The following is a 23,884-nucleotide window of genomic DNA, read 5'->3' on the forward strand; positions in this document are numbered from 1 at the left end:
TTGGCTCTTGTGTGGGAAGTGATAAGAGTCGAGATGAGTTTCAAAGCATCATCCGAAATATTGGTAGGTACCTGAGTGGTACCCTGACCTCTTACCCTACATTTCCCTACTTCTGCCAATTCCCGTTCATCAGAACAAGGTCAGTTCTCTTACCCTGTCCAGGCTATTAATGCAGTAGGAGACTTAGCTCCCATGGCAGAGAGTTTTTTTTGTGTTACCTGAGGAACACAATGTACCTATCCTGGGCTCAATTTTTTTACCAGGTGATTAGGTAATTTTTTTCCTTCTGGGAACTTGATTTTTTTTTTTTAAGATTTATTTATTTTTATACAAGAACCGGAATACAGGCTAGATGTGCAGGAGGGTGAGAGGATTCACCAGAGAGAGAGCTGGGAACAGAACAGGCAGACTGATGAAATACACTGCTGAGGGGAGCAGTGGGCGAGACAGGAGAGGTCTGCTTCACCATGTGGGATTCTCACCAGCCAGCCAGGATCGAACCCACGCTGCAGAGGCTATGGACAGCTTCACAGTGCTGCGCTCAACCACCAGGGAGGCCCTGGGAACTTGATTTTATATAGGAGGGAAGAGAAAGGTGGTGAGAGAATATTTATATTGTTAACTTTTTCACTCAGGTTGTTATTGTTCTATTTTCACTTTTCAGGTGGAAGCAAAGCCCATTTTATGTAAACATTTTTCCTTAATGATGTTGTTATTGTTTTTGATGTAGGACGAGTTGGAACACCTCACTTTATGGCCCCAGAAGTTGTGAAAAGAGAGCCTTATGGAAAACCTGTAGATGTCTGGGGTTGTGGCGTGATCCTTTTTATCCTGCTGAGTGGTTGTTTGCCTTTTTATGGAACCAAGGAAAGATTGTTTGAAGGCATTATTAAAGGAAAATATAAGGTAATATATTATGAATGTTTTATACTTCCATTGAGATGAAATTATTCCGGAAAATGTTTTTTGAAGTTACTGTCTTTGGATTGATTGCCATGTAGTTACCTGTTCACATAAATATTCTTTGCTGACATCATTGACCCACTTGACCCCTTGCTAGGCAACACAGGCCTCAAGTAAATTTCTGATGCGCCATGAGGTAAACTGTCATCTAGGTGGAAGAGAGGAGACTGGCTGTAAAGCAGCTATTACCTTGCTGTCCCCTTCCCTTTCCCTGGTGTACATCACTACTTTGTATTGCGACTCTTAATCTCAAAAACAGGGATGCAGTGTAAATCCAGAGACCAGATGTATTTGCCCCGCTGCTCCCACAAGCAAGTCCACAATTGGAGTACTGCACTCTCAGATTCAGAAAGCCATGCTACAAATCAGATTCTTTGACCATAAGTACATTCTAGCATAACTGCCCATTTAGCTAGGTCAGAGAAATTATTTGGTTAACACCCCACTTATTTGGAAAGAATTTGGAATGATGCTTGGAATTTATTGTGATAGAACTTGACCTTTAATTTTAAAGGTAACTTGGGTAAGCTGTTGGTGACAGTTATCAACCTGGATTTAAAAGTGTCCATGAGCTGACTGATAATCAAACCCACTTATTTAAGCTAAGCTGGAAGATAAACTTTATAGGCCCTTCTTTGTGTAATTTGAGAAAAGAGTTTCATTTTTTTTTTTCTCTGTAGTCAGGCTGTTTATTTTTATTTTTTCTCCTTTTTTTAATATTTTATTTTATATAATTGTTACATCGTTTTTCATTTTTGCACAATGTATGCATTTTCATTTTGGTTATATTCCCCATACAATTGCACCTCCCCTCTTATTTTGATTCTAGTCCTTCCTCTCCCCGCCTCTCCCCCACCCCGTAGTGCATCTCTGCTTTATAGTTGCTTGTTGATTTTGATTTTTACTTTGTATTAATTAGTCTTTTTCCTGGTCCCTTAAGGTTTTTGCTTAATTTGTAAAATTAGACTGGAAATTTCATCCTGGTAATTTTAATTATATCTTATCTTGATTTTATATTTAGTGTCTAGTAGTTTTTGTTTCACTTTACCAAACATTATTGCATTTTATGTAGTCAGCCAGCATTGCTCAAAAATTTGAAATTTACATCTCACAATAAACTGAAATGCCAGTATCACACTGCTTTCATAATACGATTTAGAGCCATTTTGGGGTGACTTAAACACTCATAATCTTCTTTGCTATGGACTGGAAACTCATGTAGTATTCACAGATTTGTGAATAGTAAATTATTGCTTTAATTATTTAAAATTTTAAGTCATTACTGATGTTGTGGATGATCATACCAAAAAAAACCCAAGAAATTCTTGAAAATAAATAAGTTTGAACTTACTACCCCAACTCTCATATCTTTTTTTTGCCCTATACCACCACCTGTGGCTGTAGACTCGGATGCTGTGTATGGGAAGCATGACGAGGATGTATCTGGATATCAGATCAGGGTGGTTTATGTTAGAGAAGTTGTTTTTCCTCTCATTATTAATAAAACCTATAATTTCCATTCAACAGAATCACTGTTTCATTTTTGGCCATGCTGGGCAACAGAGTCCACAAACAGGCAGGCTTATATAACAGTAGACTCCAAAACTGAGGCCCACTAAATTTTCTTCTAAATTCCCCAGTAATGTTAGAATTTTATATGGGAAAAAAATAAAGGTGCGTAGGAAGAAAAGAAAGGTAAAGTACTTTTAGAGTTGCAGCATTATCTTCTTAAGTCATAATTAAAACTTGTGGTGCAGGTGAAAAGGAGTGGTCATAAACTTTTTTTTTTGAGAGGGGCAGGTGGGCTTGTGCATCACTGACTTATAAGGGCATACACGTTTGTCTTTGAGTTAAGATATATGCTAAAACTGTTAACAGAGAAAGATGTTTTAAGTGTAGGCTTTTCTGCTTCTTTCAAAGTCAGTTGATCACTGGACAATAAAATCGGTCCTTTCAGGTTAATTAAATGTCTCAGGAAACTACTTATAAGTAGTCATCCTCTCCAATCTCTGGAAATTATGAGTCACTATCAGGAATGCATAAACATGGCTTTCTGGTTGAATTTTGCCAAATGAAATCAGAGATTACTAACATATGAAAACAAATACAATAATGCATCAGCATAATAAAGATATTAACAATGATAGATTACTCGTGTACATAGCATTCTGTGTTGGAAACTGTTTGGCACACTTATATTAATTCCTTTCATCCTTTCATTCATGATATAGGTGGTAGGTACCATGTAATATCTCCCACCTGCATTGTTGAGTTATGAGCATTTGTTAATAATAGAATTCTTCCTTTGTGTTTAATCAGTTGCTAACTTCCTGGTTTCCAAGACAATGTGCTTCATTCCAACAGTTTCTGGTGTTTGATTTTGTCTATTTTTAAAGCATTCAACAATTAATTTTTTTCCCTGTAAAAAATTTGGGCTATTCTCACATGTCCAAAAGTTATTTTTAAGTTCCCCATTTCTTAGGATTATAGTAAATCAAATGGATCATTAATGGCAGCTATATCATGATTTCTGTGCCTGGGGGTTTGAAGCTTTGAGGTTAATAACTTATTTACTCAATTCACCTCATTGCTCACATCCATGGCCTTCCTTACAAAAACCCCAGGTTTTCAGCAGCTTTGTTTGAACTTATAGATCCATCTGTACAATCAATGAAGAACTTGCTGAGCCATTTTTTAAAAATATATACTGTGCTGTGATTGTGTCAGCAGTTTTACATTTTTTTTATTATTGAAATTTTCAAACAAATTAAAACAGTTGAGATAATAGTATAATGAACCCCCAGCATTAACATTTATCAATAGATTATCAGTCTTGGCCTCCCCGGTGGCGCAGCGGTTGAGTGCTGGGCTGCGAAGCTGCCCGCAGTCTCTGCAGCACCGGTTCGATCCCGGGCCACCAGCGAGGGTCCCACATGGCACGCAGACCTCTCCTGCCATACCTGCTGCTCCCCTCAGCAGTGTACTTCATCAGTCTGCCTGTTCTGCTCCCTGCTCTGGCTCTAGTGAACTCTCTTACCCTCCCGCGTTTCTGACTATACCCAGTGCTTGTATAAATAAATAAATAAATACTTAAATAAATAAATAAATAAATCTTTTAAAAAAATAGATTATCAGTCTTGTTTCTACTACTAGATTATTTCAATGCAGATCACAAAAATATCTTTTCATCATCTGATGGTTCTTAATAAAAGAACTATTAACAAAAATCCTTGATCTCTATAGGAAAATTATGATGATTTTTTTTAAGTGTACCACATTTACCACTGCTAGTGGTCTTAAATGATTTTAACTTAACTTTTTATTCTCATGTACTAGCTTACTTGATCTTTTAAGATACAAGTACAAGAGTACTATTTCACTGGATTATATGCTAGCATTTAATTTCAATTAAGTTTTTATGAAGGACAAAAAATAGTTTTCCTAAAGTATAGAAAAGATAGTGTCCTCTTATATCATTATTATAGGTAACCAGTTTGTGTCTGTGCAGTAGGAATCTAAGCTGCCTGGCTTTAATATTCAAATAATTGACTGTCTTAGAGTCCTGTTTTGTCTCCTTCACACCACCTCCCCATATACTTAATCTCCCAAATTAATTTCACCTACTCTTCTTAGCCAAAGAGAAAACTCTGGGTTAGACTCACTCATAAGAATTGGGGAATATACCTGGTGGAGCAGCTGTTGAGCACTCTGCAGCGCCGGTTCAATCCCGGCCGCTAGCGAGGGTCCCACCAAAAAAAAAAAAAAAGAGTTGGGGAGTATAATTCTCAACCTTTACTTCAGAAATCTTATCACTACTTTCAGCTGACTTCATTTCCTCAACCCATTTCCTGAAGACAGATCAACCCATTTCCTGAAGACAGGTCATTTGGATTATTTTTTTTTTTCATTCAGACTTTAAAAGAGCACATCAGCTCCAGGATGGGGAAAAAGGAATAAGGCTGTAGAGGCCCCATCCATCTTATTTCCCACCTCCTTGTTTCACACTTGTCAATCGATCACTATTTCAATAGTATGACAATGTTTCAACAGCCTTAATGCATTCATTTTAATGAAAGAATCTGACAAACAGACATGACTATCATTTGGAATTCTGCCTGTAAGAAAAAGAAATAGAAACTTTCCAATTTAAGTGCTGTGCCTAATATGGAGACATTTTTCACTCCCCATCTACAAGAACAAATCCTCACATTAACTGGAGCAAAGTGTCTAATGCTAACCCTGGGCCAAATTATAGTGATTTATATGTACTGTGATACAAGTTGTGATTTCATTTGGCTTTACATTGTAGACTTTATTCTGCATCTTTCTCTCTTCGAAGATAACATGGATGCCTGTCAGTTAAAATCATGGTGTTGCTGAAAGCCCCTGAACCCCCCAATCATTTGGCTTCCTGGTATTAAATAGGGAACGAAACCCTATTCTGTCTCTACCCTCTGCTCCCCACTTGCATTCCCAGCTCCAAGCCTTAGCATTCTTTTCCATTTCTTTCTTGCTCCTGGTCTCAGACACACCCTGTTTGCCAGGAGCCTTCCAGCTGTCTTCCTCCTGATCCACAGCCTTTCTCACAAGTCCTGTGCTTTTTGAATAACTCATAAATTTTTTTGTTTGACTTTAGTCAATGTGGCATAATTATCTCATCTCTAGAATATGGACAAAACTTCACTGAGGACAGTATACAACTGAATTAACTATTTTACAAGGCCTAAGTAATGGTATTTTTCCTTAAATACTGAAATTGATATATAGCGGTTAAAATGTATAACTTCATTGTACAAAAAATGAAAAATGATGTAAAAAACATATAACATAATTAAAAATAAATAAATTTTAAAAATATAAAATGTACAACTGACCAACCACTGCTAATCCTAATTTTTAAAAACAAAATATTAAAATTATGTCTCTAAAATTTTTATTTAAAAATTTTTATTTTAGTTCTTCCTCAATCAAAGGATTCTAGTCCCCCTAGCTAAGGTAGAACCTGGAATCATTCTGTTCTTTTAAAAAAAAAGATTTATTTATTTATGCATACAAGAATTGGGGTGTAGGCCAGACTGCGGTAGGGGGAGGGGAGCATTCACTAGCGACAGAGTGGGGAGCAGAAAGGGTGAATTGACTGGAATACACTGCTGAGGGGGGCAGCGGGCAAGACAGGAGAGGTCTGCTGCACCATGTGGGTCAGCTCCCAGTTGGGGGATCGAACTCATGCCTCAGTGGCTGGTGATTGCTTGATAGTGCTGAAATTTTTACCCCTGCACCACCAGGGAGGCCCCAGACATTCTGTTCTTTAATTATTAAAAAGATTATAACTTATATAGCAGCAAGAACAGGTGTAAGGTGGGCCTCCCCGGTTGCACAGTGGTTGAGCATTGGGTTGCGGAGCTGCCTGCAGCCTCTGCAGTGCCAGTTCGATCCCCAGCCGCCAGGTGAGGGTTCCACGTGGCGCGGCCCGCTGCTCCCCTCAGCAGGGTACTTCGTCACTCTGCCTGTTCTGCTCCCGCCCTGGCTCTGTTGAATTCTCTCACCCTCCCGCGCTTCTGACTGTACCCAGTGCTTGTATAAATAAATAAATAAATCTTAAAAAATAAAAAAAGTAAAATTAAAAAAAAAGAACAGGTATAAGGAATATTTACTAATGCACAACAATCTCATATAATGAATAGCAACAGAAGATTTGCATTTGCCTTCTTCCTTGGAAAGCCTTTAAAATCAAATTTCTGAGAATTTTAGTCACATTAAATGATACAGGAATAGAATGAATGTTAACTTCTCAAAATTTTCCTTTCTTCCTCTCAGATGAATCCAAGGCAGTGGAGCCATATCTCTGAAAGTGCCAAAGATCTAGTACGTCGCATGCTGATGCTGGATCCAGCTGAAAGGATCACTGTTTATGAAGCACTGAATCACCCTTGGCTTAAGGTACAGGAGCTTATCGGCAGCCATATGCACTTTGTTTGAACACTTCCCGTGACAGAAATGTGTTGGTCTACATGGTGGCCTTTTCTCCCCTCTGTTTTTTCCTGAGTCTTTTTTTCACTACTCTTTTTGCTCATCTCCTTTGCTGTTTCTGCACATTCTCTGCAAACATCTCAGTAGAAGTGACACTCAGCTATCCAACAGAGGGTGCAGAAGTAGATCAAGACGGGATGTATCAGGGAGGAAGGCCCGTTTGTCCTCTACCAATACATGTTCCAAAGATGTGTGACATGAACAATTGAAATAGTACTTTCATAATAAAAAATTATCTTTTCTGAGATGTGACTGTGCTTTATCACATTATTTTTATTTCACAAGATATTAGATATGCATTTGTCTTAGATAAAAGGCAGATTTTTAAAATTCTCTTCCTCCCCTCCTACCACCTCGCTGGTGAATATTAAGGAGAAGTATTACTTGGGGCTTCAATGAAACAGTAATATTTGGTGAAGACTTTACACTGTTCAGTAATTCCAGGAAATTCTCATTTTGCAGATGACAAAATTGAGGCTCAGAGTGGTTAAGAATCTTGCTCAAAGTCACAGAAGTTGTCAATAGTGGAAACAGGATTTTAATTCAGCCTGCCACAACCCTTTCCTTCATATGAGACATCTTGTCCATTTTACTTACTCAAGGACATTCTCCAGCAATTTTCTTTTTCCTGCTCTATCAGTTTCCTATTCTGTTGAATCTAACATGCCGCAATTGGGGCCTCCCTGGTGGTGCAAGGGGTTAAGACGTAACCTGTGAAGCTATCCACAGTCTCTGCAGCGCGAGTTCAATCCCCAACCAGGGAGATACTCACATGGCCCAGCAGACCTCTCCTGTCTCGCCCGCTGCTCCCCTCAGTAGTGTATTTTTGTCTGTCTGCCTGTTCTGTTCCCCACTCTGTCTCTGGTGAATCCTCTATCCCCCACACCTCTGGCCTGTACCCCAGATCTTGTGTGCATAAATAAATAAATCTTAAAAAAAAGACTTTATTAAAAAAATAAATAACATGCTGTAATTTATTTTTATTATACACACATCTTCTCTCTTTTTTAATTTATTTTATTTTTGCATAGAAGATCTGGGGTATAGACTAGAGGTGTGGGGTAGGGCAGTGGTTAGAGGATTCACAAGAGACAGAGTGGAGAGCATAACAGGAAGATTGACTGAAATACATTGCTTGGGGAGCAGTGGGTCAGACAGGAGAGGTCTGCTGTGCCATGTGCCAGCTCCCTGCAGTGGCTGCTGATAGCTTGATAATGCTGAGACTTAACCCCTTGCACCACCAGGGAGGCCCTTGACCCTACAAATCTTTTTTTTTTTTTTTTTTGTCGGACCCTCGCCGGTGGCCGGGGATCAAATTGGCGCTGCAGAGGCTACGGGCAGCCTCGCAGCCCAGCACTCAACCGCTGCGCCACCAGGGGAGGCCCGACCCTACAAATCTTAAAACCCCTTTAGCCTCTGCTCCTATTTTCTGTTCCTTTTGGCGGCAGAACTTCTAGAAAGGGTTGCCTCTACTCATTTTCTCCAGTTTCTCCCATCCATTTGCTCAAGCCCACCCTAGTCAGGGTTGCATTCCTACCAAGTCCACTAAAACTGCTCTTGTCAAGCCACTAATAACACTCACATTGCTTATTACAGTGGTCAGATCTCACGTTTTCTCCCTGTTGGTGTGTCGGCAACATTTGACATCCACCCCCCTGACACCGCTCCTCCCTTGGCTCCAGGACGTACCACCCACTCCTGATATCCCTCCTACCTTCTGTCTCCTTCTCAGATCCTACTGATTCTTCCTTATGTCTCCACACCCACCCCTGCATATTGGAATGCCACTGCTCCTCTTTTTTCTGTTGACACTCAGGCTCTTGGAGACCTTATCTAGTTTTAATGACTTTCAATGCTTCCTGTTTACCAGTGACTCCCAAATTTATACCTTCAGCTTATTCTCTCACCACCTTCAAGTCTTTGCTTAGATATCAGCCTCTTAGTAAGATCTGCCCTGACCACCCAATTTAAAATTTGGAGTAGGAATGTTCCCTGAGCCAGTATTCCCTGTTCCTCTTCCCTGCCTTAGTTTTCTGCATCTCATTTGTTGCCATAAGACATACTTATGTATTACTTATTTCTTTGTTGTCTGACTGCCTCCATGAAATATACATTGCCTAAGGATAGGAATTTTTGACTGTTCACGTCTGTGTGGTACCCTAGAAAGTGTCTGGCATGAAGTAGGTGCTCAATAAATATTAGTTGATGACTGAATGAATGAATGTTCATTATATTATACCATTCTACTCTCCCAGAGATTATGTAAAACAAAAATTTAACAAAACATTAATAATGCATCGTAGTGACAATGATATGGAATAATATTGCAAAATAATGTTGAGATTCTACTGCATCTTGATTATCTGTAAGAATTTTACTTCTCAGGCCTCCCTGGTGGCACAAGGGGTTAAGCACCACACTATGAAGCAATCCCCAGCCTCTGCAGCACATGTTTGATCCCCGGCCAGCCAGGGAGAAACCCACATGGCGAGATAGACCTCTCCTGTCTCGCCCGCTACTCCCCTCAGCAGTGTATTTCGGTCAATCTCCACTGTTCTGTTCTGTTCCCCACTCTGTCTCTGGTGGATCCTCTCACCCCCCCCCCCGCATCTCTGGCCTGTACCCCAGCTCTTGTATGCATAAATAAATAAATCTTTGAAAAAAAAAGAATTTTACTTCTCAAATTTGCATTCAATCCTCTGATATTCCAGTCTAGTTATACTTGACTGGAATTCCCCTAGTTCTAGTTATTCCTGATTTCCCCCAGGAAAAGTAGGTAAACAGTTCTCAGATACTTTCTTTTTTTTTTTTTTTTTTTATAGAGGCATGCTTTATTTATTTGTTTGCTGGTTTGTTTGTTTGTTTTGTTTATACATGCACTGGGCACAGTCAGAAGCACGGGAGGGTGAGAGAATTCACCAGAGCCAGAGCGGGGAGCAGAGCAGGCAGAAGGACCGAAGTACACTGCTGAGGGGAGCAGCGGGCGGCAGGAGAGGTCTGCACGCCATGTGGGACCCTCCTTCGGTGGTCGGGGAGCAGCCGGGGATCGAACCGGCGCCGCAGAGGCCGCGCGCAGTTTCGCAACCCAGCGCTCAACCGCTGCGCCACCGGGGAGGCCCATCAGATACTTTCTTAATATTTTGACTCCATCATAGGGATAATTTGTTCACTAGAAGCTAGTTTTTTTTTAAGATTTATTTATTTATGCATACAAGAGGCTTGTGTGCAGGTGCAGGGGTGAGAGGATTCACCAGAGACAGAGTGGGGAACAAAATAGGCAGACTGACTGAAATACACTGCTGAGGTGAGCAGTGGGAGAGTCAGGAGAGGTCTGCTGTGCCATGTGGGTAGCTCCCTGGCTGCAGTGGCTGGTGCTGCAGTGGCTGCGGATAGCTTCATAGGTTGCATCTTAATCCCTTGTGCCACCAGGGAGGCCCCCATATTACTCATTTTAAAGATTCTTTATAAAATTTGCTTTTCATATCATGTGTATCTTAGCTAATAAAATTTATTTTTGGATATCCTTGTCCCTGCCAATGATTACAGTTCTAAATAATCTGAGATTAATACATAATAGATTTCTGGCACCAGAAACATAAAGACTAGAAAAAGTCAATAACTTAAAAAGTTCCAGAAGGCTGTTCCAGCTCAGTGTCATGTGCCATGTAAGAACCTCAGTTCGCCTTCCTTGCTTATGTGTCATCTGAAGATGCAAGAATTCAGTAAGAATGTTATCTACCTGATAAGAATAGGTTTATGTTGAATTTAAATACTTATCCATATATACTTTAAATCATTGTTAGGGATCTAAGTAGTGTTACTTTAGTAATGGCTGAAATGTAAGTTATTTAAATAAGAAAAACTGAATACTTGCAAAGTAAAGTGTAAGACAATGAAAATCCTTGTAATGAACAGTGCCCCAAATCATACCATTGCTTTGTGTGGAAAAAAAAAATTTCCTTGGTAAAACCACAAAAATATTTTCCTATTAAATCATTTTATATCAAGAAAGAATTTTAGTAAATAGATGAAGTAATATGTGACTCTCTTATTATTTTCAGATTATACCTATTTAACACCATTAGCTATCTAAATTAATGATATTTGTTGTGCATCGTTATGCCAACAAAAGTAAAACCAACTAAGATTCTACTTTCCTCGTAGACAATTGAGCTCTCCACACATCCTTTGTAGATTTAATATATGTAGACCCTAAAGTATATTGACTGTAATAAAACATAAAAAGATATTTCTATCAGGCTAATAAGTTTGAATTTTGGAGAAATCAGTCACCATGCCAGTTAAATGTGTGTTCAGCCTCTAGTGTGCACAAGGGGTGATAAACCAAGTACTTTATTAAAGTGCAAGGCCCATTGCTATTGAAAATTTTCCCGATGCCTATTACATTACTATCAGTTTCAGGTAAGACTATTTAATGCAGAAAAAATATCATTTTTATTCTTTTGTCTCATTTAGAATGCGTTGGAGTTTGTTATTTATGTATTTTCTGCTAAGAGATTACTTAATAGACTTCAAAAATCTTGTCATTCCATCTGCTTAGAAAATATCAAAACTCTGGGGGCCTCCCTGGTGGCGCAGGAGGTTGAGTGCAGCTCTGTAAAGTCTGCAGCCTCTGCAGTGCCAGTTCGATACCAGCCAGCCTCAGAGCAGATCACTCCTGTCTCACCCGCTGCTCCCCTCAGCAATGTATTTCAGTCAGTCTGCCTGTTCTGTTCCTCGGTCTGTTGTGGGTAAATCCTCTCACCCTCCCATGCATCTGGCCTGTACCCCAGTAAAAAAAAAAAAAAAAAAAAAAAAGAAAAAGAAAATATCAAAACTCATAATTTAAGCATAATTTTATAAAAACTAACCACACCTTTTGGCTGTGTCCTGATCTGTCTCTCCACTTTACCTTAGTGAATGATAAGGTGTTTCCTAGAAAGAGAGTTTCCGGCTATGTACTAAATTTCCCAAGCTGTTAGAGAAAGACAAGTCACACTGTGAAATGAATTTTCAGGTGATACTGATATAAAGACAAAAAAGATAACCTCAAAGATTTCAGAGCACCACACAGAAGAAAACCACAGAAGTATAACTCAGGAAGACTAAAGAGGAAACGGAGCGATGGCCATAGGCCGGAGCTCCCCAGGAGACTGCGTATGTTAGTGGTACTGATGTGAAGTAAAGGGGGAACACGGGCAAAGAATTAAAGTGTTCAGACCTGTGGGGGTGGGGGCAGGAAGCAAACTAGTGTGATGCAAATGTCAGCTAACTGAATCAGTAGCAGTAGTAGACTGGAAAGTTTGGTTTGAGGGAATATTCATACAGTCTAGAATGCCAAATTAAGTACTTCAGACATTGAAGTGTAAAAATGAAAAACTACTGCAGGTTTTTGAGTGATGACACAGTGTAAGAAGCGTGTTCATATCATTCCTTTGTACACTGAGTGCTGGTGGGTTGCCTGTGAGAATGAAATGGTAGAGGCAAAGAGATCCTGTAGAAGCTATCACTATTCCAGCCAGGAGAGCTGGTCCAGAGAATAAAAGTGGGGATGAGAAAGAAATACCAGACTGAGAGGAAGGAGAGCTGTTAAGGTCCAGTGAGTGATTAGAGGTGTTTGGAATTAGGAAACCCATTGAAGAGTTAAACATGTAGACTGGACATGACTTGTTATAATGTTTTATTTTTTTAAGATTTATTTATGCAAACAAGAACTGGGGTACAGGCCAGAGGTGGGGGGGGGCTGAGAGGATTCACCAGAGACAGAGTGGGGAGCAGAACAGGCTGATTGACTAAAATACACTGCTGAGGGGAGCAGTGGGCGAGTCAGGAGAGGTCTGCTGCACCATGTGGGTATCTCCCTGTCTGGGGATTGAACTCGTGCTGCAGTGGCTGTGGCCAGCTTCATAGGTTGTATCTTAACCCCTTGCACCACCAGGGAGGCCCCACGTTTTTAATTTTAAAGAATTTTAGACTCACAAAGAAGTGGCAAAAATAAAGCACGTCACCATGTACATGTCACCATTCCCGCCCCCCAAGATAACATATGACCACTACACCATTAACACAATTATCAAAAGTAGTAAATGGACATCAGAACACTATTAACCAGACTTCAAGTTTTATTCAAGTTTCACCACTTTTTATTTGTATTTTAGTTGTGTTTGTTTTTGGTGTATAGTTCTATGACATTTAATCATATCTATAGAATTGTATATGATTATATAACCACCACCAAAATCATAGTCTGGATATAGAACTCTTCTATTACCCCTCATGTTACTCTTTTGATAATCACATCTCCCCATAAAACTAACTCTTGGCAATTACTGATCTATTGTCTACCACTATAATTTTCATTCTTTTGAGAGTTTATATAAATAGAATTATACAGTGTGCAGTCATTTAGGAAAAACTCACTTCTTCTGTGTGTTTCTCCCTTACTCTCACACTACTAGCACATTCACATATGATCACTACTACCATCATTCACTTATGGTGCTAGATGCTTCTCCCCCACATCAAGCAATTCTCTGTGGTACCAGCTTGGTCTCCTACATTTCAGTTCTGATACTATTGTAACTGGAGTTAATGCAGATCGCACACTTTAAGGGCTCAAACCCACAACAGCTGATGTCCCACTTTAGATGCCATTTGCAAGAACTAGGTTCCCAGGTTATCCACAACTGTTATCCAACTTGGCTACAAATCAGAGGTTTCCAGGACACCCCTCCACATACACATTGAATTCAACTATTATATACAACCACTTCCAGAACTCAGGAAACAGTTATGTTTGCCAGTTGGTTATATAATAAAGGATACAGGGCCTCCCTGGTGATGCAGGGGATTAAGTTGCAGCACTACGAAGCTATCGGCAGCCACTGCATCATGAGTTCGATCCCCAGCCAGGGAGCTACCCACATGGTGGAGCAGACCTCTCCTGTCTCGCCAGTTGCTCCCCTCAGCAGTGTATTTCAGTAGATCTGCCTGTTCTGCTCCCCACGGTGTTTCTGGTAAATCCTCTCCCCCCCCTCCCCCCGCACCTCTGGCCTACACCCCGCTCTTGTATGCATAAATAAATAAAATAAATTTTTAAAAATAGGACCTCCCTGGGCCTCAAGGGGTTAAGCACAGCACTGTGAAGTTATGTGCAGCCTCTGCAGCAGGAGTTTGATCCCTGGCTGGCCAGGGAGCTACCCACATAGCACAGCAGACCTCTCCTGTCTCACCCATTGCTCCCCTCAGCAGTGTATTTCAGTCAGTCTGCCTGTTCTGTTCCCCACTCTGTCTCTAGTGAATCCTTTCACCACAACCACCCCCGCACTTCCAGCCTGTACCCCAGTTCTTGTATGCATAAATAAATAAATCTTAAAAAAAATAATAATAAAGGATACAGATGAACAGTCAAATGAAGAGCTATATAGGCAAGGTCCAGAAGGGTCTCAAGCACAGAAATTTCTGCCCCCATTGAGTTGGGGTACAGATGTGTTCACCAATACCGGAAGCTCTCTGAACCCTGTACTTTGGAAGTTTTAATGGAAGCTTCATCACATAGGCATGATCAATCATTAACTCCATTTTCAGCCCCTCTTCCTTCTCTGGAAAATGGGAGATGGGACTGCAAATTCCAAGCTTCTAATCAAGGCTTGATCTTTCTGGTGGTCAGCCCCCATCCGGGATCCCACCAAGAGTCACCGCATTAAAACAAAAGACACTGCTGTGACCAGATAACTCCAAGGAATTTAGGAACTCTGTGTCAGGATCCAGGGTCAAAAACCAAATATTAGAATAAAAGATGCTCCTAGTGCTCTTATCACTTCAGAAATAAAAAGGGTTTAAGGTGTGTCAGGAACTGAGGTCAAAGACTAAACGTCAGAACAAAAGAATATTTCTCACCCCTATTTACAAGAGTTTTGGAGATCTTTGTCAGGAAGTGGGCTCAGAGACCATTGTACACGTTTCTTGGTAACCTTTGAGATTTGTGTTTTTTTTACTCAGCATAATGCCCATGAGATCCATCCAAGTTTTTATGTGTATCAATAGCTTATTCCTTTTTGTCACCAAGTAGTACAACAGTGTTTATTCATTCACCTTCTGAAGAATATTTGAGGTTTTTTTCAATTTTCTTTCTTTCAATTTTTGGCTAATAAGCTTCTATAAACGTACATGTACAGATTTTCATTTCTTTAAAGGAAAAACCTATGAGTGGGATTGCTTAGTCATATGGCAGTATATGTGCAAACTGTTAAACCACTTACCAAAGTAACTATCAGTTTACTTTCCCACCATCAGTATATGAGAGGTGCAGTTGCTCCTTCTTGTCAGCACTTGTTTTTTAGCCATTCACAATTGCTTTTGGGTGCATTTTTATAGTACCTACTTGAAATTGAAAGTGCTGGTTGGATGATTCTAACATGTCTATTATCTCAGTGTTGATTTCTGTTAATTGTCTTTTCTCATTCAAATTGAGTTTTTCCTGGTTCTTGGTATGAGAGTAATTTTGGATAGTGTACTGGACATTTTTAATATCATTATAACGCTCAGATTCTTTTTTTTTAAGATTTATTTATGTATGCATACAAGAAATGAGGTGTAGACCAGAGGGGGGGGGTGAGGATTCACCAGAGACAGAGTGGGGAGCAGAACAGGCAGATCTACTGAAATACACTGCTACAGGCAAGACAGTGCCATATGGGCTAGCTCCCTGGCCAGGGATCTAACTCATGTTGCAGTGACTGGCAATAGCTTGATAGCATTGAGACTTTAACCCCTGCACCACCAGGGAGGCCCAAGATTCAGATTCTTATTTAAATCTTCTATTTTAGGAGGGAGGTAATCTGATTAGATTCAGAGCACATGTCCTGACCTACTTTTATGGGTTATGGTTCAAATGCCAATTTCACTTTCAAAGCCTTTGCAATACTCTCTGGTCTGCCCCACATGTGTGCTACCCAGAGGTTCATTTGACCTGAGAGGTATTCCATACCATAGTGTAGTCTCAGAGTTCTTGCTGTGTTGGCTCTGGTTGGTTTTACAGGTGAGGATATTGGGGGTGTGTCTTGGAATTCATACACAGATTTAAAGCCCTCTACCCCAAACTCACTCCTCCTTGTAGTCCTGCCCCTGCTCTCCAGGGAGTAGAATGCCACCTCCCAGCTGTTGTTTGCTTCAGGCAGGACTGGGATAGTGGGAAGGGCTCTGAGAAAGAAGCTCTCAGCTCCTTTCCTAGTATACCCTTGGGTTAGGGCAGGTGCAGTCAAATGGGTTATGTCTTGCAGAGACCACCTCTTTGTAGTCATTTGGCTAAAGAAAGTAGGCTTTTCTTGGGGCTCATTTTGTCTGTTCTTCCTATACTTGGGATTTCCATATTATGGGCTGCTCACACATCCAGATTACGGTATGATAGACAAAAAAATTCCCAGTGAAATCATCACAGGATCACCCCTCAATTCTGGGATCCCTCCCTAATCAACCTGCTTTTCTCCAGCTTTCAGAGCCTTCTGTTAGTTGAGTTTACCTTTGAATCATTAATTTCTTTATCAAAAACTCTAAAAAAGTAAACTTGAAAAAACAAGTGTTTATTCTATGGGGTTGGGAAAGCTTTCAAAATCAGTTCCAATGCCTGTTTCTTGCTCTAGAATCCAGGCAATCCGTGCATCTTACAAGTGGCTTTTCCCAGACCCCCCTCACTCTCTCTCATAGTAGGCATCAGCTAGATGTTCTTGCTCAGCTCAAGGGCTGATTTCGGTTCTACTACCTGCAAAGACTACAAAAGGTCTGAAGAAGGGAATTAATTTTTTAAGTTCTTTTTTAAATAGCTAGAGAACATTTTTCTGTGACATATACCTAAATTGTCAAGCAATTTCATTTTAAGCAAAATTTAGTTAGTTTTTAGCTTCAATTCAATATTAGTTGTAATAAGGAAAGAAACACTTCCTACTAGCACTGTCCAAGAACTTTCTGCCACAGTGGTGATGTTTCCTATCTGCGCTGTCCAGTACAGTAGCCACTGGCCATATGTTGACTATTTAGTACTTGAAAGGTGAGGTGGTTAGTACAACTGAAGGACTGAATTTTAAATTATATTTAGTTTTAATTGTTATTAAATTTTATTAATTATCTTAGGTACTGAATACTGTACTGGACAAAGCAGCCTTAAACTCTTCACTCAGAAACATGCTGCCTCTTGGTTCTTCCCTAATTTGGAAACAATAGATAAAGACAATTAGAAGTGGGTCATAGGTTTGCTGCTCTGTGATTTACACTATGTTTTATTTTTTAATTTTTCTTTTCTGTTAGGGACATGTTTTCAGTTAGAAAATAACCAAACTTATTTAGTGTAACCTGTTTGTTTACACACACACACACACACACACACACACACGCATGCATGCATTTACAAAATTTCCTAAATTATCTTATGTCAGAGATTTCCACATCTTGAGTAATATAAGTGATTATTAAAACTCAGGGGAATCATTCATGTACCTATATAGCATCTCATTTAATCTTCATAACAATCCTGTAAGATTAGTTTCTAAAAAGAAATTGACACTGAGAATACAAGGTCATACAGCCAGTACTGAAAAGACCCAGGATTAGAGCAAAGGTTTTTCTGACACCAAAGTCATTATCTTTTTGCGGTACCATGCATTTCCTTTTTGTTTGGCTTTTCTTCTTGCTTTTAAAGATCTTCCCTGTGCAGTTTTTTTCCCCATGTATTTTAACATGATACAACATCATTTTTATTCAAAAACTAATGAAAAACCAATTTGATGTTTGTTTTTAATATATGTTAATTACACCAAACAAATCAGTTAAAATTTTTACTCTACTAACAGTAACAACAATCCATTAAGATTCCATTGCTTTGTTTTGAAATGGTAATTTTGTCCTTCTCTCTGCTATTTAATTATTTTATAAATTCTGTCTTATGTATTAGTAAACCTGTTTTGACTCAGTGCAAGAAAAGTAGGTTAGAGTCCCTAAAGATAATGAAATCATTTCCAAGATGTTTAGCATGGAGAATATTGCAGAGCTGAACAATGGAGTCATTTTTGACATCAAAGTTTGATGTGTACTTGAGAAAAATATCACTGTGTTCTCCAGTGCAACTCTTGTTACTTTTTAGTAATTAATATAGAAAGTGCTCTAAAGTGTTTGCATTCATTCCTTAGGAATTTTCACTGATGAAAGATTTTACCGAGATGAAATTTTGATGGGATGAACAGTAAAATCCTACATTTAAATTAAAAAATAAATTTTGTATGTCTATGATATCAAAACATTGATTTTAAAAGTGACTTACATGCTAACAGGAATTTTAGTTTCAAAATACAGCAAAATACTAATAATATGATATTGCACTTAATTTACAAATATTATATAGTATCCAGATTACGGAAAGTAAGAAGACTATTTACTCTGTACTAGTTAATTTCCATGTAGTATAATGCATCTTGTTTTTCTCAACTAAACAATAGGATATTAATGACAGGTACCTCTTAGGATTATTAGGAAGAATAAGTAATACAAATTTGTAAAACATTAGCACAGTGCCTGGAACACAATAAACCCTCAATAAATGCTAGCTATGATGACAATTATGTCCAGTCTGAGTCAGTCTTTTTTTGCATAGAAGAACTGGGGTGTAGTCCAGAGGGCGGTGAGAGGATTTACCGGAGACAGAGTGGGGAGCTAAACAGGTGGATTGACTGAAATAAACTGTTAAGGGGAGCAGCAGGTGAGACAGGAGAGGTCTGCTGCACCATGTGGGTAGCTCCCTGAGTGGGGATCAAACTCAGGTCATGAGACTTAGCCCCTGGACAGGCAGGGAGGCCCTGAACCAGAACACTTTTGAGATAACTGATAGATAACATTATCTCTACTATCTTATACAGTAGGGGTTTTTTTAAAGATTTGTTTATTTTTATACAAGAGCTGGGGTACAGGCCAGAGGGGCGGGAGGGTGAGAGGATTCACCAGAGACAGAGCTGGGAGCAGAACAGGCAGACGACCAACTGAAATACACTGCTGAGGGGAGCAGTGGGCGCGGCAGGAGAGGTCTGCCACGCCATGTGGGAATCTCCCTAGCCGGCCAGGAATCAAACCCATGCTGCAGAGGCTGCGGACAGCTTCGCAGCACTGTGCTCAACCCACTGCGCCACCGGGGAGGCCCTTATATAGTAGTTTTAAAGACTAAATAAGAGAGTGCCTGTGAAAGTCCCAAATTCAGTACCTGGGGCATGCATAGTTAAGTATTGACTTAATACCATCTAAATCGTTATGACATTGCCCCTCAAATTTATTTTCAGTCCAGACTGCTGAACTCCAAGCTTATATGTCTAATCTCCACTTGGATAACTAATCTCAGGCATATCGTGTCCTAAACTAAAGTGCTGATCCCTTTTCACCCCCCACCAAAACTTTTCCATCTGTAGTCTTCCCCATCTCAGTTGGTGTCACACTTTTACTTGCTCACACTGAACACCTTAGGGTCATCCTTGACTCTCTCTCTCTTACCCAGCATGCAAACTCACAAAATTCTCTTCTCGCTACCTTCAAAATATATTCAAAATCAAAAACTTATGTTCTTGAAAGACACTATTAAGAGAAGGAAAAGACAAGCCACAAACTGGGAATAAAATATTAGCAAATTATATATCAGATGAAGGTCTCATATCCATAATATGTAAAAAATTCTCAAAATTAATTAAGAAAACACACAACCCAGTTCAAAATGGGAATAGATTTGAACAAACACTTCAACAAAGAAGATAGACAGATGGCAAATGAACACAGAAGTGAACACAGGCAAAGGTGTTCGACATCATTAGTCATTGGGAAAACACAAATTAATGCCACAATGAGATACATAGTCATACTTGTATCAGAATGACTAATGTCAAAAAGATTAACCAGACCAAGTATTGGTGAGGATGTAAACAATTGGAACTCACATACCACTATGGGAATGTAAAATTGGTTAACTATTTTCGAAAAGTTTGGCAGTTTCTTAAACATATTCCAATAAAATGACCCAGCCATTATATTCCTAAGTATTTACCCAAGAGAACTAAAATATGCCCATACAAAGACTTGTACGACAATGTTCATAGAAACTTTACACATAATAGCCTAATTGGAAACAACACAGGGTCCATCAATATGTAAAGGAACAAACAGATTATCCAAGTAATAGAATACCAATCAGCAATAAAAAGGAATAGACTACTGATACATGCAGCAACATAGATCAAGTTCAAAGTCTTTATGCTTAGTGAAAGAAGCTGGGCAACAATGAGTATATACTGTATGATTCCATTTATATAGCATTCCAAAAATGTAAATCAATTTATAGTGACAGAGAGTAGATCAGTGGTTGCCTAGGGATGGAGGGCGATGACAAAGGCGTATGAGGAAACTTTTGAGAGTATTGAATATGTTTATTATTTTGATCTTGGTGATGGTTTGGTGGTTGTGTACGTATATTAAAACTTATCAAATTGTACATTTTATACATGTGCAGGTTATCGTATGCTAATTACAGGCCTTCGTAAAACTCTGTGGGAAAACAAAGCAAAACGTATTCAGAGTATATCTCTCTATCACCATTTTTATTGCTGCCACTTGGTTTCATCTATCCCTGATTTATTGCAATAGCCTCCTAACTGTTGTCCCTGCCTTTTTTTTTTTTTAAGACTCTCATCCCCCTTTCAATCTAGTGTCAGTACAACCAAAATGTTCCTTTAGAGTTCTCAGGTTATGGGCCTCCCTGGTGGCAAAGGGGTTAAGGTATCAGCTCTATCAAGCTATAGCCAGCCACTGCAACATGAGTTCAATCTCTGGCCAGGAAACTGACCCACATATGGCGCAGCAGACCTCTCCTGTCTCGCCTGCTGCTCCCCTCAGCAGTGTATTTCATTAGATCCACCTGTTCTGCTCTCTACTCTGTCTCTGGTGAATCCTCTCACCACCCCCCCACACCTTTGGCCTACACCCCAGTTCTTGTATGCATAAAGAAATAAAAATAAGTCTTTAAAATATAAATAAAGTTCTCAAGTCATGTTGCTCCAGCTCAAAATCCTGCAGTGGCTCACTTTCCCACTCAGAATAAAAGCCAAAGGCCCTTTGTAGACTACCCTAGCTTGTCATCTCTCTTATCTGATCTACCACTCTTCACTCCACACACTTGAAGTAGTCAGCCCCTCTTACTCCTCGTTACTTTTTGCTTTATACCATAGCATTTTAACATACTCCGTAATTTACTGTTTTGGTATTTCCTTATCTTCCCCTACTACCATGTGAGCCACGTGGAGGCCAAATCTTTGTTGGTTTTGTTTACTTCTTTGTCCCAAGTACCTATAACAATACCTGGCACATAGTAGAATCTCAGGAAATATCTACAAAGTGAATACTTCTAGCTTGTAAACCTTAAAAATACGTTGATTCATTAGAGCAGGATCAAAGAAGGGGATAAGAATTATGAGAGGTTTGAAATGTACATGAAGAATGTTGAAGTAACTGGAAACTGTCAAATGACAAAACAAAAACAGTTTAGTAACAAGTTTGCTGTCCTTTATTCAAGAGAAAACAGCCCATGGATTAGGGGAATATGCCTCACAGAGGAGCACTCTCCTGAGGGATTTTGAGCAAGAACAAGTTTTAAAGAACATTAGGAGAGATAACTCTGAAATAGGACATGATTGGCTGGGAGTGTGTATCTACCTTATCTTGAAAGATCAAGGAAATAAGCATGAAGCTTACAGTTGGTTTGGGGGTTAACTGACGGGGCATACTACATTTCTTGTCAAGCAGAGCATTTATAGGAACATGAAAATTCAGTTTGCTGACTTGTTACACCAGGCAGGAACAGCTCCATCTTGGACCTAGAAATTTATTCCAATGAAACATCATAAAGAAGAATAAATTTAGTGGGAGCATAATCCTCCTCATAAGGGTTATTATATGGAAGAGGTGGTACATTTTCTCTGTGAAGGTCCATATGACAGAGCTCATCCCAACAAGCCAGATGTGGGCCCAGACTAAGAACTTTTTCACTCTTAAAATTGTAATGGGCTGCTATAAAAGAATAAACTCCCACTTTGCAAGGTCAAACAAAATCATCAGAAATTGAAGGGACTGTGGTCAAATTAGATGACCTTGAAAAGTTTATTCTAGTTCAAGTTAATTAATTGTTTAAGTTCATTTATTCCTCACAACTCAGAATGCTGAATCAGTTGTGGAGTTGATTTTTCAAATGCTCTTTTTACCTGACAAGATCATGTCAAAGGTAACTTCATACCTCATAATATGTATGATTCATTATTTTGGCAGCAGAGCCATATGTCTGAAAATTACATTATTTCCGACCTTTATTATTTCTAAAATTAGAATATTATTTTACTGTCAGTTTTGACCTTCAAAGCTGTCATTTGAGACTACTATTTACTAGTATCATTGCATAAAACCTCCAGTCTCCTACAATTCAATCGAAAGTTTCACATCTAACAATTTGGACTTTGTTTTAGATTAAGCTTCTTCAATTTTTAAAAAATTTTATTTATTGAAGTAACATTGGTTTATAAAACCCATTGTCTATATTTTAGGAGTACATGTTCACACCTCTTCAAATCTTTCACCCCACCACATCGACCACAGTTGATTGGACCCGCTTTACCCTTGTCCCCCTCTAATCACCTAAGTTCTATAGTCAGAATCCAAGGGTTTGTTTTGGTTTGGTTTTATTTGTTTCTATGCTTTGTTCTTTATATTCCATATATGAGTGAATCGTGCAGTGTTTGTTTTTCTCCTTCTGAATAATTTCTTCTTAGGCATCATCCCTTCAAGTTCCATCCATATTGTCATAATTAGCCAGATTTCATCTCTTTTAGATGAGTTTGTATTCCATTGTGTGTATCTACCACATTTATTTATCTTGTAATCCCTTGATGGGCATTTAGGTTGTTTCCATACCTTGGCTATTGTAAATACTGCTACAATGAACATAGGGGAGTAAATTGCTTTTTGAATTATTGTTTTTATCTTCTTTGGTTGTTATTTGATAATTGAATTGCTGGATCCTAGATCACAGGTCTATTTTTAATATTTTGAGAAACCTCTATACTGTTTTCTGTAGGGCTGAACCAGTCTACATACTCACCAACCGTATCTGAGGGATCCTTTTTCTCCTCATCCTTCCCAAAACTTGTTTCTGGTCTTTTTCGTTTAGGCCATATGATAAGGATTGCATTACATCTCTATATTGCTTTGGGTAAAAAGGCCATGTTAACAATATTCTTATATACCCATGAGCATGGAATATCTTTCCACTTATTTATTTCTTCTATATTTTTTTACAATGTCATGTAGTTTTTGTTGTACAGGTTTTTCATCATCTTAAGTTTAATCCTAGGTACTCAGTTCTTTCTGAAGGTATTAAAATAGAATTGCTTTCTTAATTTTTTTCTCTTCTAGTTCATTGTTTATATATATAAACACAACAGGTTTTTGTATATTGATTTTGTAACCTGCCACTCTATTATAATGATTTATTGTGTCTAATAGTTTTACAGTGGAATCTTAGGGGCTTCCTATGTATAGAATGATGTAATCTACAAATAGTGATAGTTTTACTACTTCATTACCAATTTGGATTTCTTTTATTTCTTTCTCTTGGCTAATTGCTCTGGACTTCTTCACCATTAAAACGGTTATATATGTTATTGTCTTTCTTCTTTTATAGGAACGGGATCGTTATGCCTACAAGATTCATCTGCCAGAAACAGTAGAACAACTGAGGAAATTCAATGCAAGGAGGAAACTAAAGGTAAGTTAAAGAAACCAGCAAAAAACAGAGAGATAAAATTGATGATAATGATTTCATTCT

General features: G+C 38.9%; 1 protein-coding gene across 6 annotated transcripts in view; it reads left to right on the plus strand.

Moving 5' to 3' along the window:
- CASK (calcium/calmodulin dependent serine protein kinase) overlaps positions 1-23,884 on the plus strand; it is a 392,726-nt gene that overhangs the window by 271,257 nt on the left and 97,585 nt on the right. For all 6 annotated transcript variants that reach the window (XM_037512504.1, XM_054695766.1, XM_054695765.1 and 3 more), the window contains exons 7-9: positions 731-906; positions 6,781-6,903; positions 23,741-23,824. In XM_037512504.1, the coding sequence (XP_037368401.1) occupies positions 731-906; positions 6,781-6,903; positions 23,741-23,824 (383 nt within the window). The remainder of the gene's footprint in view (positions 1-730; positions 907-6,780; positions 6,904-23,740; positions 23,825-23,884) is intronic.

Source organism: Talpa occidentalis, unplaced genomic scaffold, assembly GCF_014898055.3.
Source record: "Talpa occidentalis isolate TD23 unplaced genomic scaffold, MPIMG_talOcc4v2.1 talOcc4.15, whole genome shotgun sequence".
In the NCBI taxonomy this organism is placed as follows: domain Eukaryota; kingdom Metazoa; phylum Chordata; class Mammalia; order Eulipotyphla; family Talpidae; genus Talpa; species Talpa occidentalis.